Source organism: Schistocerca nitens, chromosome 1 (assembly GCF_023898315.1).
Source record: "Schistocerca nitens isolate TAMUIC-IGC-003100 chromosome 1, iqSchNite1.1, whole genome shotgun sequence".
Taxonomy (NCBI): Eukaryota; Metazoa; Arthropoda; class Insecta; order Orthoptera; family Acrididae; genus Schistocerca; species Schistocerca nitens.
Genome location: NC_064614.1, coordinates 512027490 through 512048785, shown reverse-complemented (window position 1 = coordinate 512048785; position 21296 = coordinate 512027490). Strand labels below are relative to the sequence as shown.

Genomic DNA, 21296 nt, shown 5'->3' with positions numbered 1-21296 from the left:
AATTAAGGTTCAGGAAGAAGAAATAAAAACATTGACGTTTGATGATGAAATTGTAATTCTGTCAGAAACAGCAAAGGACTTGGAAGAGCAGTTGAGTGGAATGGACACTGTCTTGAAAGAAGGATATAAGATGAATGTCAACTAAAACAAAATGAGGGTAATGGAATGTAGTTGAATTAAATCAGGTTATGCTGAGGGAATTAGAGTAGGGAAGGAGACAGTGAGTTATTTTGAGTATTATGACAGTAAAATAACATGATGGTCAAAGCAAAGAGCATAAAGTGTAGGCTGCCAATGGCAAGAAAAGTGTTTCTGAAAAAGAGAAATTGGTTTGGCATCAAATATAGATTACTCAGTAGAGTGTGAGGTGGATGAAGTGGGTATTATACAGTCATCAGACGGTTTGTTTTTCATTATTGACCTGTGGAACATTACTCTGAAAGCATTTTTAAATGTGAATAACACTTACACTTTTTGTAATATAATGTTTCACCAGCTGTGACATAGTCGCGTATACAAACAGTGATCCAATACTGTCAAATGTTTTTTATTCCAGTCTTTGATCACAATATCAATTCTTTTGACAATGACCGGTTTCAGTATGTAATGACTTCCTCATATCTTTTCTACATCTTATCACTTTAGGACATGGTGTAGAAAAGATCTGAGGATGGTCATTAGATACTGAAACTGGTCATTGTCAAAAGAATTGATATTGTGATCAAAGACTGGAATAAAAAACATTTGAATACAATGTTTGTTGATGTCTTCATGTCTATTGCCTTTTGTATTTACAGAGCACTTTTAAAGAAAAATCATCAAAGAAACTGATTTCATGGGCACTAAGCCAATATAATACATTTATTTACACAACTGTGAGTGCTGCTACATTTATTCTGATACTGAAACATGTTTTTGACACACATTTATTCATACAAAAAATGAATTTTAAAAATAGCCATTTAATGGCTCAGTCATTGATGTGTATATAAATTAACAACAAATATTTACATTTTCTTACTATATAATGATAACTTGTGATATAAAAATAAGTTTTTGGTATATTGTGAAACTTATATGTTCTGTGGCATCAGTCAGATATTATAGAAGATGATATTATACAATGTTTAAATTTTAAATACAGTATGCATTTATTGTGCTGTATTACACTTAAAACTGGAATACTTTTCAACTATCAGACATCATGATTGTATATTAGGCATCAAACCCTGAGATAAATTCTATTGCATTACTTATGATGTTTGATGGTGATTGATACTATTGCACTAAATGATACTGTAAACTCAGTGATAAAAATATTTAATGATGATATAAATAGAATGAGTTATTTACAGAGTGAAATTATGCTCTATTATCTCTGTTCGCTACAGATTATTTACACTGATAATCTGATTAATCCAACCAATGAAGGAGGAAACTTTCACATAGACACCTGGGACATCAGCTCGGCCACATCCAAATCCCCAAGATACCAAACCTGCTAGTTCATAAAATCCATCATCTTGACAAACCAGTGGCCCACCTCCATCTCCCTACAAGACAGAAAAATGAAACAAATAACTTTTCATTGTAAATACTAAACAGTCCAACAATACCAGAGATCCACATATGGCAGATTATAAGATTACATTAATCTGGAAAAAAACATACAAGAGAAGACAATGAAATAAGTTAGTAGTAACAATTTTTTCCTGGTGTTAATTTTGGTGGTAAATTAGGCATCATGTATTTTTGATATTTAGACTTGTCTTTTGAGCAGTTTTGTTAATGGTCATCTTGCTTGCGTGTCCCTGGAGACTAAATTTTGCTGGCACTGCAGCTCAGTTAGAATGGGGGTGTGTTAGGTGGATTGAGCGAGGGTCGGAAGGAGGTGAGGAGTGGAAGGCAAGGAGGGATGGATGGCTGGGAGGAACAGAAAGCAGGCATATGAGATAAGGCTGTGGCATTGGTGAGATTTCTCTCACATAGGCAGAGGGAGTTGGCTGTTGAGAGTGAATTAGAAGGGGAAATACAACAGAGGAAGAGAGAGTCTACAGTGAGGAGGATGTGAGTATAGAACGAGTGGTTTGGGGGTCATGAAGACAGGGGTGGAAGTGGGTAGAGGAGAGGGGTAGGGTAAATTAAGGCCGGGAAGATTACACGATCAAATGATTTGTTGCAAGGACAGTTCTTATGTATGTAATTCAGAGGAACTGTGGTGGGGGGAGAGGGGGTGATCCTTATGGTGGGGGCCTACTGAAGATGAACTTGGTGTGGTCAGCAGCATGTTCCACCACTGGGTGGTCAACTCTGCTTTTGGTCACATTCATGCATTCAGGTGGACAGCATGTTGGTGGTCACTTCCACATAAAATACTGTGCAGAAGTTACAGCGAGCTGGTGTATGTTGTGGTTACTTCCACAGGTGGACTTGTGTCTGATAGGGTAGGATACACCTGTGACAAGAGATGGAGTACAGTGTGCTTGTTGGGGGCAATGAACAAGTCTTTCACCTTGGTCAAGGGAAGATAATGTTAATTTAAAGTATGTGTATACAGATGTGTGCCTCTCATGCATGTCATCCTGTGATATGAATCAACTAGGAAAGAAGCTAGTAAGTCTCATTCTCATCTTGATGGCCGATCATCTCCTTTAAAACTCCAAGTTTGTCCTTCTTTATATGTCTATAATACAATTGTGTTTTCAGTTTCAGCATCTGGTTATTAATGTGTCAATCCTATGTGAACAGAACAAGCTGTGCAAAATCTAGAGATCAGATAGCATTTTTTTTAATACACACAAAAAACCTCTCCTTCCAAGCATCCTAGATGCAGGACTAATTATTTGCACAGCATACGAAGCAATGTAATACTGGATATTTTTAGTACAGATAATTTTTCTATGCCCATCTGATTAGACTATCAGTTTAGTGGTGTAAGTGTGAATATGAAATTCTGAACATAACTTGAAGATGAGTTGGTAGATCAAAGGTGTGGTCTGACAAGTCATCTTTTCCTTGATAACATGTTTTGGCATTGGTTGTTCCTGACATTATGCCACTTGCAGGGCACATAGGGTAGGTTTTACAACCACTCACATGGATAACAGTGAAGGGAAAACTAAACAAAATAGTGTGTTTGTATGCTTTGTGAAATATATTACAGTTGTTGAATCAATGGTAGCCATCTACTCTGTGGGAATGGAGAGAATACATTAGAAAGGGTTTTACACAGCTTTGTTTGTTACCTGATAAGTAGACATTTGGTAGGATCATAAATTTGAAGCACTTTTACCAATTAAAACTTATTATCTTTCTGCAGCATGTGCTAAATTTGCAGAACTGCTAAATATCTGTGCCCAGTTTGCAAACAGTTTAGTTGAAAACTGAAATCTCATTTCTTTAAATTTTGGTTTGTAGGCGCTTCCTAAACCTGCTACTACTTGCCACGTCTGCCTTGTGTAATGTGAACAACATAACCATGTTTTTCCATAGTTATTCTATAAACAACTTTGAGCTAACTATCAAGAGTCTTATATGACTAGTTCCTCATTAGTAGTCTGCCACTGGGTAAGTCAGTATATTTGCAACACTGAAATATAATTAGAGAAAAAAATGAGATATTTGACTCATAGCTTCACATAGACTATTTGTTGACAAAACAGATCTTACCTGACATGCATCATTTCCTTCTTCTCCACCAGCACAAAAACTGCTTGCTGGAAGGATAAAGATTTTTTCTGTAACTGCATTGATTTTTCTTATGCATTCTGCATCACTCACAATAGGTATTTCAGCTTCTCGGACCCTCAATGGGATAGGACCAGCTGAAATAATAAATTTTTATTATTCAGTTTACATTATGAAACTGAAAAAGAGTTACAGGAAAGTAAGTGTGTTGAAATAATGAACTCCTTTGGACTACATATATTTTCTGTAAGTCTTTAAAAAAACAAGTATTATATGGTCTATTTTGTTTTATTTTTCCACCACAAAAAGCTTATTTAATCACTTCTGTCCAAAGTAGTGTATATTTCTTCTTGTTTGTCTTAATTGTATTCTTGAAAAAAGACTATTCTTATACAGTTGAACAATATTTGTGTCAGGTTCTGCAACTGATATTTCTCTTGGTTCGGTGTCTTCTCAGTACTTTTTGGAATGCAGCAGCTCCACTTACATGGATTTTGTCTGTTATCTGTAGAAGAACTTCTTCCTATCACTAATTATTGCATATAACCTGATATGCTGCTTTGAGACAGATAATAGTGTTATGTATGGGGGATATGCAAAACGCTTAGAAGCACAGAACATAGTGCCAATGAAAATTTATTTTCATTTATATTGATGTAAAACCCAGGTGTCATTAATAAGTTGACGTTGAAGTGTCGAAGCACATAAGTTCTGGTTGGCCAATGGAAAATCTTATGGTGATCGTAATGGATGTCTGTACCTCATCAGTGAGAATCATTGAGGGAAAGTCATAGTGGCAAACTGTTACATTAAAGTAAAGTAAAGTAAATGTAGCAGTGTGAAAATATCAGTTCTTGTAATTGCAATGGACCATTCAGAACACGTTGTGTTAGGTGTTAAGTATGGGTGTGTTTGATAGTTGACAATCCTTACCTACAGATAACTTAAGGTGGGTGTCATTAAAATAGAGAAAAAAAAGAAAAAAAGTTTTATATATTGTTTGCAGGGGTTGCATAGGGAGGTGTTTGACCATCCATATTACAATTCTCATCTTATTCCCAATTATTTCTATCTTTTGCTGCACCTGTCAATGTTATTGTTGGAGTAACATTTTCACAGAGTGACGAGGTATCTGTTATGCTCTAGTTCCAAGCCTTGATGGCAAACTTCTGTGAGGCAGAAATACAGAAATTTATCTCACTGTACAAAAAGCATCTCAACTGTGACTATGCAGAGAGGTAGCTCAACCATTCCTGCATCTGTTGCAATAAATATTCCCAACAAACAATGTTTCCTTTTTGTTTGCAGTCCTAAGGAAACTCGCTTCCAGGACAATTCTAGAATTAAAAAGTACAGGAGAGTTAGGCTTGGCAACATTATTCAACATTTATGATTGAATCTGTATCTCATTGTATATTACTAGTCTGGGAAGTTGAACTATTACTAAGTTTCTCAATTCAGTCAGCATTAATTTTCACTGTGTTTATGAAATGAAAGTGAAAATAAAAATACCTTAATTACTTTATTACTGTATTGCTTCAAACACAACTTGTGGTGGGAAGCACACAAATCTCACTGGATACTTCTTACAAAGTTATACTCACTCTCTCCCATATATCCATATCCTGTGACAGTGCAGCGCTTTCCAGCTGCTTGGCTAACTCCTCTGGCAGGCAAGCAGACTAGACACACACCATCCTTGAGCTCAGCTTGTCCATGTAACTTCAGTAATGCTATGTCATTATCCAGGGTTTGGCTGTTATGGTTGTGATGGATGTATGTTGTTGCTACACGCAATGTCTGTGCACCTGGGCTTCCATATTTACGTGTCAAATCATGGTCACCAACGCGCACATAGATAGCATCACCAGATCTCACAATGCTGGAATGAAAATGAACTGTACTGTGAAGTTTGATATCAGAATTCAACTACTACATTTATCATTGAAGTTACTAAAGAGCTAACTGGATATGGCAGTGAATAAGGCATAATGTCTTAGTTTGTTTATGCAATTGGAAATGATAACTATGTATCTTAACAGCAACTTGTGCATCTATAACAAGTGATATGCATGAAGCAACAGCAATTTTTAGAATTAGATCATGGCAAAATGTCTTTCAGAAAAACCTTGGACACTCAGTCATTTATACAGTAAATCAATGGATCAAATTCTCCATCCAGCCTGATGTTGAAACTACAGGTAATATACCAACAAAGGAATCATTAAATTGTGCATTTAAATACACACTCTTTCTTGAGGAGCCTCCTACTGTACCATTGTTTGACCATCATACAAACTCACATACTGATGATACTCTCATATGGAAAGAAACAGTTCTGACTATTCAGTGCAAACAAGACACATCATCATGATAGAATTCTACTTAATTTTACTTTGAATACACTGTGAAAATAGACCCTTTATTAAATAATATTTATTAACAGTCTCTTGTGCAGTGAATAATACTTTGTAACTGTAAAAGAGGATGTCATGACAACACGTGGACCCCTTTCACCTTGGGGTATCAGTGATCTGTCTTTCCTTTCTGTCATTTCTTGACTTATCCTTCTTTTCTCCCTGAGAAAGCAGCTGATAGTTTCAAAAGTTAGGAATAGTTTTTTTCCACTTTTAAATTTATCTTTTGACAGTTCTGGAATTTCACCTCCTGAAGGTAATTTACAGCCAGATCATACTATCTCTTTGTGACACAAAGAATAGTGGGATATAAATGTAAGGATTACCTTCACAAATATACTCTTGACTCATAAATGTTGGGAAAATAGATCCCACTAATTATACAATGCACAGTATAACAGAGGTATCTACTTGTCAGAAAATATGTGAGCAAATGTTCAACAGAAACAAAAGTAACATTGGGTGTGACTGAGGAAAGCTTTACAGCACTCCTGATGTTCTCCATACACTTAAAGAATTTATCAGATGGGGTTAGCAGCACTCTCAGGTAGTTTGTAGCTAATGCTGTTCTCTCTAGGAAAATATTGTCACTGATTGATGGTAAGGAAATGCTGAATAACTTAGGCAATATTTCCATTTAGTATATTGAATGGCAACTTTCTTTAAATGTGAATAAATGAAAGATAATACCCTTGACAAACAGAAAAATATTGATAATACCTGATCACCAGATCATAACTTCTGAAGCCCTTCACATTGTTCAAATACCTAAGGTAATATTATAAAGCAATATTAGACAAGATGCACTCATGAAATTAGCAGCAGAGAAGGTGAATGGAAGGCTTGGATTTACCGTTGTGGTACTGGGAGAGTGGGAGGCACCTGTAATGAAAATAGCATATTATGTGCTAGTGCAACCAAGTATAGAATGCTGCTTTGGTATTTGGTGTTCTTCTCACATAGGCATGACACACATATCAAATTCATAGACATGCTGCTAGGATAAAAACATGTTGGTACAGCTCATATGAAAGTGTAACAGAAATACTCATATAATTTTAATGGGAATATTTGGATGAAGCATAGCTACATTATTGCAAAACCCTATTGGGAAATTTTTGATAACCAATGTACAAGGCAGATTGTGTGGCAGTTCTATTACCTCCATGCTTTATCTTGTGAGGAGACCTTGAGAATGATATAGGAGGGATTATGTTGCATACAGAGACACAGAGAGGGTTTTTTTTCCCTTCTCGTTCCCTATCTGAATTGAATACGACAAAAATTCTAATATTGATACTGATATCTAGATTGCTGTTATGTTCAAAAGAACCAATTTTTTGTGTATAGACATTCATTCTAAATCTTAAAAAAAGTTAGCAGCAGTGAAACATTATTGTAGTTTGTAATGGAGTGAGTAAAGCTGGTGTAACCTTCTTGAGATTGTGCACATATATAGTTTCATTGACAAATATTTATGATTATTTAATAATTACTTTGCTAATGAAAGTCATTGTCACAACCAGTTTTGTAAACCAAAACTGGTCCACAGGATAAGTATATACTTTATAATATCTGAAGTTTACATTATTATTGATGAATATCATAGTGTTCTACCAAGCAGTGACAGAACAATCCAGTAACACCACTATCAATAAAAATATGCATCCTTTACTCAGTAGAATTACCAATGACTTTTGATAATGAATACTGTCAGTAATACTACTATATCCTATGTGTACTATACATTCTGACAAAGATTACCATAAGTTTATTGACATAATTTTTGACAGGAAATATGCACTTTCATGTAATACATAGTTAATTTTGAAAACTTGCTCCACAGAATGACACATATTTCATATTATCTTTGTACCAAGAATTTATTATTGCAGTGTTAATAGTTTACCACTTTATGTATCTGGTAACAATGATCATAATGCAGTAATAATATTTTTGTAATACACTCCTGGAAATTGAAATAAGAACACCGTGAATTCATTGTCCCAGGAAGGGGAAACTTTATTGACACATTCCTGGGGTCAGATACATCACATGATCACACTGACAGAACCACAGGCACATAGACACAGGCAACAGAGCATGCACAATGTCGGCACTAGTACAGTGTATATCCACCTTTCGCAGCAATGCAGGCTGCTATTCTCCCATGGAGACGATCGTAGAGATGCTGGATGTAGTCCTGTGGAACGGCTTGCCATGCCATTTCCACCTGGCGCCTCAGTTGGACCAGCGTTCGTGCTGGACTTGCAGACCGCGTGAGACGACGCTTCATCCAGTCCCAAACATGCTCAATGGGGGACAGATCCGGAGATCTTGCTGGCCAGGGTAGTTGACTTACACCTTCTAGAGCACGTTGGGTGGCACGGGATACATGCGGACGTGCATTGTCCTGTTGGAACAGCAAGTTCCCTTGCCGGTCTAGGAATGGTAGAACGATGGGTTCAATGACGGTTTGGATGTACCGTGCACTATTCAGTGTCCCCTCGATGATCACCAGTGGTGTACGGCCAGTGTAGGAGATCGCTCCCCACACCATGATGCCGGGTGTTGGCCCTGTGTGCCTCGGTCGTATGCAGTCCTGATTGTGGCGCTCACCTGCACGGCGCCAAACACGCATACGACCATCATTGGCACCAAGGCAGAAGCGACTCTCATCGCTGAAGACGACATGTCTCCATTCGTCCCTCCATTCACGCCTGTCGCGACACCACTGGAGGCGGGCTGCACGATGTTGGGGCGTGAGCGGAAGACGGCCTAACGGTGTGCGGGACCGTAGCCCAGCTTCATGGAGACGGTTGCGAATGGTCCTCGCCGATACCCCAGGAGCAACAGTGTCCCTAATTTGCTGGGAAGTGGTGGTGCAGTCCCCTACGGCACTGCGTAGGATCCTACGGTCTTGGCGTGCATCCGTGTGTCGCTGCGGTCCGGTCCCAGGTCGACGGGCACGTGCACCTTCCGCCGACCACTGGCGAGAACCTCGATGTACTGTGGAGACCTCACGCCCCACGTGTTGAGCAATTTGGCGGTACGTCCACCCGGCCTCCCGCATGCCCACTATACGCCCTCGCTCAAAGTCCGTCAGCTGCACATACGGTTCACGTCCACGCTGTCGCAGCATGCTACCAGTGTTAAAGACTGCGATGGAGCTCCGTATGCCATGGCAAACTGGCTGACACTGACGGCGGCGGTGCACAAATGCTGCGCAGCTAGCGCCATTCGACGGCCAACACCGCGGTTCCTGGTGTGTCCGCTGTGCCGTGCGTGTGATCATTGCTTGTACAGCCCTCTCGCAGTGTCCGGAGCAAGTATGGTGGGTCTGACACACCGGTGTCAATGTGTTCTTTTTTCCATTTCCAGGAGTGTAATTTTTGGCATATGTATAAGGAAAACCAGGTATATAGTCCTTTTACTTTTATTGATTTTCATACATATATAAATAACATATAAAATGCATATTTGAACCATCAGTTGTTTTTATTTTAAACAGGATTTCTACCAGTTTCGGTCTTGGACTGTCATCACGGATGAAGGTTTAAAATGGTTTAATCCACCATATTGTATTAGTCATTACTTAAAATGTGAAGTACGTTTCATGAATATAAATATATGACACAGGGCTTTAAAGCAAACATCCAAATACAAATTGTATACAGAGCACTATATAAATAAAAAATATAAAATTCTTTATATTCTATTTCAAAGACATAATTTTATGTTGTAAAAGACTGCTACCATCTGGTGGCACCTCAAAACATGATGTTGTCCATTTATTACCTCATAGAGGTTTCCTATGAGATGTCAACAAGACACAACATGAAAACATGTCATACATGTCCAATCTACAGGGTAATTATAATTAAAGTTATTCTTTCAAAACGCTGTAGAAATAACACCAGTGGTCAGAATGACCTCAAATTGCAATAGAATATTATCAGAGAAGGGGGAAAAGATATTTATTTATTTTATTATCCATCTTTAGGCAGAAGAAAAAAAATAGTGTGAAAATTGATCAATAGATGGCGCTGTATGTGTCAGAATACATAAATTAAAACACCTGTCTTGCGCATGACCCACTGAAGTTGGCATAAACATGCCAGATACATGGCTTTTTCTCCTTTCTTGTCTGTGACGTTCGCCATGACAGTCTCAATGCTGGATCATGCTCTGCTTGTAAAACTGCATTACAAGAATGATGACTGTGCACACATCGCTCTGCAGAAGTTCTGGACACTGAAGGGTTTGAAAAAAAGCATTGGTCCGATGACTGCTGTGGGTCAGGAGGAAATGATTCGGAAATTCGAAAAGACAGGTTCTTTTGGTGTGCAACCTGGTAGAGGGAGGAAACTAATTGATTCAACGTCAGTGGTAGCAATGGTCACAGTAATGCAGGAGGACACAAGTGGTGGTGTGCAAACATGCAGTGCACAGAGAATTACCTGAACATTGGACATACCAGTGACCACAGTGCGTAAAATCCTGCAAAACATCCTTCTTTGCTATCCATTCAAAATTACGCATGTGCACAAGTTGCTTCCTGTTGACCTGCCAACAAGAGAGACCTATGCTTTAGAATTTCTTGCTTGCATGGAAGTGGACAATGATTGGCCATGGAAGATTTTATGGACAGACGAAGCCCACTTTCATCTGACAGGACATAATACACAGAACTGTCGAATATGGGCAATGGGAAATCCACATGCAAATCAACCAGTACCACTTCATCCTGAAAAGGACACTTTATGGTGTGGGTTTAGGGCATCATTTAACATAGGGTCATATTTTTTTGAAGAGACAGGTGCTACCGTTCCTGTTACCTGTACTGTCACTGGTAAGCGCTATGCGTGTCTTTTGTGAAACCATGTCATCCCAGCTCGCCAACAGCATGGATGTGTGGATGGGATCATTTTTATGCAAGATGGTACACCTCCGCACATTGCAAATCCAGTTAAGCAGCTACTGAAGCGCCACTTCAGAAATTCTAGAATTATCAGCCACCATTTTCCTACAGCCTGACTGTCCTGATCATCTGATCTTAATCCGTGTGACTTCTGGCTGTGGGGCCATCTGAAAGATGTTGTGTTCAATGTTCTGCTTGCGAACTTAGTAGCACTGAAGGCATGCATTATGCAACACATTCTGAATGTGACCCTGGAAACACTTTGATCAGTTGTGGAACATGCTGTTTTTCAATTTCAACTTGTTGCAGAAAACGTTGAACAGCACAGTGAATATGTTTTGTGCCAGTCATACAGAAATTAATAACCCGATTTGATTTTCACTGATGCTTTTTATGCAGTTTTTGGCATCAGAACAATTAAAAACTGATGTGAGTGATGCTTTTTATATGATTTGTGGTCTCAAGACAATTACAAACCAATTTTTCCCATCCGATATGATATGACCTTGCCTTGGTGGATGGACTTACATAACTTATAGTATCACAACTGTACACCCCTGCACACTGCGTAGTACAGTTTGTTCAACATCAAACGTACACCTTAGGCATTGTTGTATGATTCATTTGTCATTTGTAGTCGACTACTACTAAATTCTGATGCTTACAGTGCCATCTATTGCTACATTTTGTAACTATTTATTTTTCTTCTGCCATACATTTTTCCCCTTCTCCAATAATATTCCATTGCAATTTGTCGTCATTCTGATCAGTGGTGTTATTTCTACAGTGGTTTGAAAGTTTAACTTTAATTATAATCACCCTGTATTTTATCTGTAACTACTGTGCACTCAGCTATTGTGTTATTGTATGACAAAGAGGGTACTGTGTAATGTCATCTCTATAAGGTATGTTTACCTTGAATTTGCAGTTTATGTTGGTTTGACATTAGAATTTTTCATAACTGTACCTCCATATACATTACAGTTGTATCCAATTAATGTCAACAGTCTACATCATGGATTGGTTAAATAAAAAAATTTTTCTGTGCATATGATCTGAAGGTGGTGATTTAATTATGCTGAAACTAGTAATCATTGTGTATTTTTCTGCAAGCTGGGCAAATAAACTTCTCTTACAAGACCAACAACTGTGTCTATATATTTCATACATAATGCTGGCAGGTCGACAGACACACAAACAAACACAAACACACACACAAAATTCAAGCTTTCGCAACAAACTGTTGCCTCATCAGGAAAGAGGGAAGGAGAGGGAAAGACGAAAGGATGTGGGTTTTAAGGGAGAGGGTAAGGAGTCATTCCAATCCCACTTACCCTCTCCCTTAAAACCGACATCCTTTCATCTTTCCCTCTCCTTCCATCTTTCCTGATGAGGCAACAGATTGTTGCAAAAGCTTGAATTTTGTGTGTATGTTTGTGTTTGTTTGTGTGTCTGTCGACCTACCAGCACTTTCATTTGGTAAGTCACATCATCTTTGTTTTTAGATATATTTTTCCTACGTGGAATGTTTCCCTCTATTATTTCATACATAGAATATACACGTCTGTAGCAACACTGTCCACACTAGCTGTGTGTATTATTATCCAAGGCATCCTTGCCACACAATAATATGTTGAACATTAAATCATTCACCAGTTTAATTTTTGGTGAAATACCTTCAAATCAAGTTCGGGGAACAACACATTTTCATATTCCTAGAACTCATTCCATATTATTGAAGAATGACACTGCCTTACCATCAGTTTTAGCAAGTATTATATTATTGTGTATAATTTTATAATAAACAATGGAAAATCCAGGATGGAATGTAACAATACCAGAGAAGCAAAGTTGCTACTCACCATATAGCGGAGATGCTGAGTCGCGATAGGCACACTAAAAGGATTCACACAATTAAAGGTCTCGGATATTAAGGCCTTTGACAGCAGTAGACACACACACACACACACACACACACACACACACACACACACACACACACACACACACACACAAACGCAACTTGCTCACACACCTGCAGTCTCAGAGAGCTGAGACCACACTGCGAACAGCAGCACAAGTGCATGATGGGAGTGGCGACTGGGTGGGGGTAAGGAGGACCTTGGGCAGAGAGAGGGAGGGATAGTATGGTGGGAGTGGCGGACAGTCAAGTGTTGCAGTTTAGACGGAGGGCAGGAGAGAAGGTGTGTGGGGGTAAGTAGCGGACAGGAGAGAAATAAAAGAAATTAAAAGACTGAGTGTTGCGGTGAAATAACAGCTGTGTAGTGCTGGAATGAGAACAGGGAGGGGGCTGTATGGGTGAGGACAGTGACTAATGAAGGTTGAGGCCAGGAGGGCTATGAGAACGTAGGATGTACTGCAGGGAAAGTTCCCACCTGCGTAATTCAGAGAAGCTGGTGTTGGTGGGAAGGATCCATATGGCACAGGCTGTGAAGCAGTCATTAAGACGAGGAATATCATGTTTGGCAGCATGTTCAGTAACAAGGTGGTCCACTTGTTTCTTGGACACAGTTTGTTGGTGGCCGTTCATGTGGTCAGACAGCTTCTTGGTTGTCATGCCTTCATAGAATGCAGCACAGAGTTTGCAGATTAGCTTGTAAATCGCATGACTGGTTTCACAGGCAGCCCTGCCTTTGATGGGATAGGTGATGTTAGTAACCAGACTGGAGTAGGTGGTGGTAAGAGGATGTATGGGACAGGTCTTGCATCTAGGTCTATTACAGGGGTATGAGCCATGAAGTAAGGGATTGGGGGTTGTGCCAGGATGGACAAGTATATTGTGTAGGTTCAGTGGACGGTGGAATACCACGGTAGGAGGGGTGGAAAGGATAGTGGGCAGGACATTTCTCATTTCAGGGCATGATGAGAGGTAATCAAAACGCTGGCAGAGAATATAATTCAGTTGCTCCAGTCCCAGATTGTACTGAGTTACGAGGGGAATGCTCCTCTGTGGCCGGACTGTGGGACTTTTGGAGGTGGCGGGAGACTGGAAAGATAAGGCATGGGAGATTTGTTTTTGTACAAGGATAAGAGGATAATTACAGTCAGTGAAGGCTTCAGTGAGACCCTCGGTATATTTTAAGAGGGACTGCTCGTCACTGCAGATGCGACGACCATGGGTGGCTAGGCTGTACGGAAGGGACTTCTTGGTATGGAATGGGTGGCAGCTGTCGAAGTGGAAGTTTGATATGGATGGAGGTACTGCTATAGTCATCTCTGAGGTGAAGGTCAATATCTAGGAAGGTGTCTTGTTGGGTTGAGTAGGACCAGGTGAAGCAAATGGGAGAGAAGTTGTTGAGGTTCTGGAGGAATGTGAATAAGGTGTCCTCAACTTCAATCCAGATAGCAAAGATGTCATCAACGAACCTGAACCAGCTGAGGGGTTTAGGATTCTGGGTTTTTAGGAAGGATTCCTCTAGATGGCTCATGAATAGGTTAGCATAGGATGGTGCCATGCGGGTGCCCATAGCCGTACCACAGATTTGTTTGTAGGTAATGCCTTCAAAAGAGAAGTAGTTGTGAGTGAGGATATAGTTGGTCATGGAGACTAGGAAGGAGGTTGTTGGTTTAGAATCCATAGGGTGTCTGGAAAGGTAGTGTTCAACAGCAGTAAGGCCATGGGCATTAGAAATGTTAGTGTACAGGGAGGTGGCATCAATAGTGACGAGCATGGCACCGTGTGATAAAGGGAGAGGAACTGTGGAGAGTCAGCCGAGGAAATGGTTGGTATCTTTTATATAGGAGGATAGGTTCCAGGTAATAGGTTGAAGGTGTTGGTCTACAATAGCAGAGATTTTCTCAGTGGGGGCACAGTAACTGGCCACAATGGGGCATCCTGGGTGGTTGGGTTTGTGGACTTTAGGAAGCATATAGAAGGTGGGAGTGTGGAGAGTGGTAGGGGTAAGTAGAGAGATGGACTCTGGGGAGAGGTTCTGGGATGGGCCTAAGGATTTGAGTAGTGACTGGAGATCCTGCTGGATTACTGGAATGGGATCATTGTGGCATGGTTTGTAGGTGGAAGTATCTGACAGCTGATGGAGTCCTTCTGCCATGTAATCCTTGCGGTTCAAAACAACAGTGGTGGAGCCTTTGTCAGCAGGTTGGATTATAAGGTCGGGATCAGTTTTTAGATGTTGGACTGCAGTTCTTTCAGTGGATGTAAGGTTGGTTTGCATGTTGAGGGATTTGAGGAATGATGTTGAGGCAAGGTTCGAGGTTAAGAAATTCTGGAAAGTTAACAAGGGGTGGTTTTGGGGCAGTGGGGGTGGATCACAGTTGGGGGGAGGAGTGAACTGAGTTAGGCAAGGTTCAGTCTGATTGGTCAGGTTGGTAGTGAAAAAGTGTTTCCACTGTAGGGACCGGGAGAAGGAGAGAAGGTCTTTAACTAGTCCAGCATGGTTGGAGTGGGGCAAAAGGCGATGCCTTTGGAAAGGACTGATATTTCTGTGGGACTAAGGCTTTTGGAGGAAAGGTTCATAACCGTGTTGCAGGTCTGTTTAGGTTCTGGGTTCTGTGTGGTGGTGGGAGGGAGTTTTGGAGGGTGGGGTAAATATAGTAGGTCTGCGAGACAGGGTTTGTCAGCTATGAGGGGGCGTGGGGGAGGTTTGGATGTGGTTGTAGAAGTGGTGGACAGTGGTACTCCGAGGCACACTCTCCGTACCTTCTCTCCTGCCCTCCGTCTAAACCACAACACTTGACTTTCCGCTACTCCCACCATACTATCCCTCCCCCTCCCCACCCCAGCCTCCTCCTTTCCCCCACCCAGTTGCCACTCCCATCATGCACTGGAGCTGCTGTTCTCAGTGTGGTCTCAGCTCTCTGAGACTGCAGATGTGTGTGCAAGTTGGGTTTATGTGAGTGAGTAAGTGTGTGTGTGTGTGTGTGTGTGTGTGTGTGTGTGTGTGTGTGTGTGTGTGTGTGTGTGTATCTACTGCTGACAAAGGCCTTAATGGCCGAAAGCTTTAATTATGTGAATCTTTTTATTGTGCCTATCGCGACTCAGCTTCTCCGCTATATGGTGAGTCACAACTTTCCTTCTCTGGTATTGTTACATTCCATCCTCGATTTTCCATTGTTTGATTTTTACCTGACAGCTTTTCTTCTATCCTAACCCTGTGCTGTTTTCCTTTGTAACTACATTCTTTGCATCCGCTATACTCAATGCATTCCTTCTTTCTTTTCTTTCCTGTGTTTCTCTTGTTGTCTTACGAACTGCACTGCATGCTCTACTTATGAGCCACACTGTATCAACCGTCTCGGCCATGCACAACAGATGGCTTCAAGACCACGCTGATTTTTAGTGCAGCATCTTGGGTCCCACAATACTTCCGCCGATATAATGAAACCTATACCTTCAAACTGATCACGCTCCCTGTGTCAATTCCCGGATTTTTGCATGTTATCTCCCGCACTTTTCCGGTGCCACACAATCTTACATCTCTAACTGCAAACCTCTCCCCACCCCCTCCCCACTTTCCCCGTTCTATGCTTGTTCGCACCCACTAAATCCACCTCCTCCAGTCACATCTGCCATCCCCTTATGCTTATTCGCCCTTAAACCTGCTGCCTGCAGTAATATACATATATTTATTATTGATTAGTTATTTTCTAATTTGACCCTTGTGACTTCTCGCTAGTTTTAGTGAGTTTTAACCTTACACTATCGTCGTCTTCCTCAGATTTCATCTCTTTTTTTTCCCCCTTGTCCATCCATTTCGTACTTTTCACACGTATTTGGGTGTATTTTTGCGTAGATTTTCGGACATAATTCTACTTTCTTAAGTAATTTTTCGCATTTTTTGCACCACCATGAATCCATGCTCCTTCCATCTGCATCAATCTAGAAAAGTTTCCTTATTCCTAGCCAGATCCCAGTCCCACATACTGTTCCTGCATTGCTGCTTGGCTTATGAAATCCCCACTAATGGCCTTACCATAAAATTACCCATCTCTGGTTGCCACCACTCCTTCCACAATGACCTCCACCTATTCAGATTCCGTCAATCCTTGGCCCTTACCAACATAGTCCTGAAAAAGCATATCAACCAAGCCCAATCCTCCTTGCAGTACCTTCTCTCCATCCACAAAATTCTCCTGCTCTGCAATACCAAATTCCTGGAACCCATAACACACACTGAAACCCTTGCACTGCAGGAACTTGAGCAACATGTGCAACACCACCTCAAAAAGCTCTCCATCCTACTCACTTCCTACTGGACCTGAAACACAGTCATCAACCTTTCTTCCAGAAGCCTTAGCCACACAGAAATATCTTTTCCAAAGGCCTCACTTTTTGCCCCACACCTAAATAACACAGGACTTGTTAAGACCTCCTTCCTTCTCTCCTTCTCCCAGTTCCTACAGTGGAAAAACTTTTTTGCCACCAACCCTACCAATAAGACTCAACCAAAGACCAATGTCGAACTCTGCCTAACTCAGTTCACTCCTCCATCCAACTGTAATCCACCCCCGCTGCCCCCAAATCACCCCCTGTTAACTTTCCAGAATTTCTTAACCTCGAACCTTGCCTCAACATCATTCCCCAAATCCCTCAACATGCAAACTAACCTTACATCCGCAGAAAGAACTGCAGTCTAACATCTAAAAACTGATCCCGACCTTGTAATCCAACCTGCTGATAAAGGCTCCACCACCGTTGTTTTGAACCGCAAGGATTACATGGCAGAAGGACTCCATCAGCTGTCAGATACTTCCACCTACAAACCATGCCACTGTGATCCCATTCCAGTAATCCAGCAGGATCTCCAGTCACTACTCAAATCCTTAGGCCCATCCCAGAACCTCTCCCCAGAGTCCATCTCTCTACTTACCCCTACCACTCCCCACACTCCCACCTTCTATAGGCTTCCTAAAGTCCATAAAACCAACCAGTCAGGACGCCCCATTGTGGCTGGTTACTGTGCCCTCACTGAGAGAATCTCCATCCTTACACAAACCCCAATCCCTTACCTCATGTCTCTTATCCCTGTAATAGACCTAGATGCAAGACCTGTCCCATACATCCTCCTACCACCACCTACTCCAGTCCAGTCACTAACATCACCTATCCCATCAAAGGCAGGGCTGCCTGTGAAACCAGTCATGCGATTTACAAGTTAATCTGCAACCTCTGTGCTGCATTCTACGTAGGCATGACAACCAAGAAGCTGTCTGACCACATGAACGGCCACCAACAAACTGTGTCCAAGAAACCGGTGGACTACCTTGTTACTGAACATGCTGCCAAACATGATATCCCTCGTCTTAATGACTGCTTCACAGCCTGTGCCATATGGATCCTTCCCACCAACACCAGCTTTTCTGAATTGCACAGGTGGGAACTTTCCCTGCAGTACATCCTACGTTCCCGTAACCCTCTTGGCCTCAACCTTCATTAGTCACTGTCCTCACCCATACAGCCCCCTCCCTGTTCTCATTCCAGCACTACACAGCCGTCATTTCACCGCAACACTCAGTCTTTTAATTTCTTTTATTTCTCTCCTGTCCGCTACTTACCCCCACACACCTTCTCTCCTGCCCTCCGTCTAAACTGCAACACTTGACTGTCCGCCACTCCTACCATACTATCCCTCCCCCTCTCCGCCCAAGGTCCTCCTTACCCCCACCCAGTCACCACTCCCATCATGAACTTGTGCTGTTGTTCGCAGTGTGGTCTCAGCTCTCTGAGACTGGAGGTGTGTGAGCAAGTTGCATTTATGTGAGTGTGTGTGCGTGTGTGTGTGTATGTGTGTCTATTGCTGACAAAGTCCTTAATGACTGAAAGCTTTAATTGTGTAAATCTTTTTATTGTGCCTATCATGACTCAGCATCTCCGCTATATGGTGAGTAGCAACTTTCCTTCTCTGGTTATGTCAATTTTGTATTAGGTACTTGTTATAAATGTTAAGCTGAATCATATAACCTAAAGAAGATTAGCATATGCATGTACTGGATACTTAGTCCATTTGAAGTGCAAATGAGAATAATTTTACCATTAACATATATATTATGGAAAACCTTCAAGATACATAGACACACTGAATAGTGTGACAGATGTTACATGCATTTTATGAGCATCATATGTAGAACATGCTTAGCTTTCACAAGGAACCAGGAATTTAAAGAACTAAATTTTAACAGTCAGCATTATCTAGTGATAAATGCATAATCTGTACTCACTTTGTGACACAATGTGCAGCTGTAAGAACCCACTGAGTGCCAATGAGTGCTCCACCACAGAGATATTGGTTTAGGGAATTTATGAGAGCAACTTGCCAGCACCATTCACCAGGATCCCCATCCTCTCCACCTACAACTCTACCATGACGTGCTGTACCCTTCACACCACATACATACTTGCTGTAAACTGGTGGTCTTGTTGTTGAAGTGGTAGTTGTGGTAGCCACACCTACAGGAGAAAATACTGCTTTGCATTTATTGTGATTAGCACAAATTAAAAAAGAATACATGTGAGAATATTTCTGTACTAATATCATATCATCCAATTCCAAAAAGGTAAGATAAGCATTATTTTTCAAGGGACAACTTCAAAAGATAAAGATGTGACACAGACATAAGTGTTTAGACAATTCCAAATGAAAAAGGTGTGGTGGCAACACATGTGTTTATTATTAAGCATTAGGATTCTCATCAGTTATGTTTCCTTCATACCTATTATGTATGAACGCTAAGTACTGGAAAAGTAGAGACTGTTGTTGTGGTCTTCCATTTGAAGACTGATTTGCTGCAGCTCTCCACTCTTTTCTATCGTCTACAAGTATCTTCATTACTGCATAACAACTCCAACCTACAGCCACTTGAACTTGCTTATTGTGTTCATCTGTTGGTCTCCCCTTATGATTTTTACTCACCCCACTTCCCTCCAGTACTAAACTGATGATACTTTGATGTCTCGGGATGTGTCCTGCCAACCAATCCCTTCCTTTTGTCAAGCATTGCCACAAATTTCTTTTCTCCTCAATTCCGTTCATTATGTCTTCATTAGTTAATTGATCTATCCATTTAATTTTCAGCATTCTTCTGTAGCATGGTATTTCAAATGCCATTAGTCTCTTTTTGTCTGAACCACTTATCATACATGTTTCACTTCCATGCAAGGCTACACTCCACACAAATACCTTCAGACAAGACTTCCTAACCCTTAATTTATATCATATGTTAAAAAATTACAGTTAAAAAATTCTTGCTATATTTTATATCCTCTTTACTTTGGCTATCATCAATTATTTTGATGCCCAAATAGAAAAATTCATCTATTACTTTTACTGTCTCATTTTGTAATTACCTCAACATCACTTGATTTAATCTGACTACTTTCCATTACTCTGATTTTACATTTGTTGATGTTCAACATATAACCTCTTTTCAAGACACTATCCATTGTTGATCTCCTCTTCTAAGTCCTTTCCCATCTCTGTCATAATTACAATGCCATTAGAAAAACTCAAAGGTTTTATTTCTTCTCCCTTGGTTCCTTTACTGCTTGCTCAATGAGCAAACTAAATAACACCAGGAATAGGCTACAACTCTGTCTCACTCTGTTCTCAACTACTGCTTCCCTCTCATATTCTTTGACTCTTATAACTGCTGTCTGATTTCTTTATAAGTTGTAAGTAAATGTTTGCTCCCTGTATTTTACTCCTTGTACCTTCAAAATTTCAAAGAGTGTATTCAATTCAAAACTGTAAAAACCTTGCTCTGATCTATAAATGCTATGAACATTGATTTGCCTTTCTTTAATCTATCTTATAAGTTAAGTAGCAGGGTCAGTTTTGCCTCTTGTGTACCTACATTTACCCAAAACCCAAACTGGTCTTCCATGAAGCTGAAATTAATCAGACGAGGCCCAGATAAACTGAAAGAACCAGGTATTGTTGATAAATCCAACTGGGAGCAATGACAATGTTATGAAGAGGCTAGGAGATGTTGAGTTGCCTTCAGGCATGCATTTGAGCTTTTGGTCAAAAGACTTTCTTCAAAAGTGAAAAACACACACAGTCACATGAGCACAACTCGCACACACATAAACACTGTCTCTGGCTGCTGAGGCTGGACTGACTACAGCCAACGGTGCCTGATGGAAGAAGCAATCCATGGGTGGAGGGAATGAGGAGGCTGGGGTGGGGAGGGGGAGAGATAGCAGCATAGGGGTGGAGGGAAGGTGTAATACTGCTTGTGGGAGTATGCAGGGATGTGATGGGGACAGGGTAGGGTTGCTAGGTACTGAATGA

The 21296-nt window shown here is 40.7% G+C and overlaps 1 protein-coding gene across 1 annotated transcript in view; it reads right to left on the bottom strand.

Annotated features, from left to right (window-relative positions):
- Nucleotides 1-1273: 1273 nt before the first annotated feature.
- The window catches only part of LOC126236189 (protein masquerade), a 231556-nt gene continuing 211533 nt past the window's right edge, over nucleotides 1274-21296 (bottom strand). The window contains exons 7-10 of the mRNA XM_049945292.1: nucleotides 19225-19453; nucleotides 5292-5569; nucleotides 3670-3824; nucleotides 1274-1553 (exon numbers count right to left, since the gene is read on the bottom strand). Coding sequence (XP_049801249.1) covers nucleotides 1386-1553; nucleotides 3670-3824; nucleotides 5292-5569; nucleotides 19225-19453 — 830 coding nt within the window. The 3' untranslated portion in view covers nucleotides 1274-1385. The remainder of the gene's footprint in view (nucleotides 1554-3669; nucleotides 3825-5291; nucleotides 5570-19224; nucleotides 19454-21296) is intronic.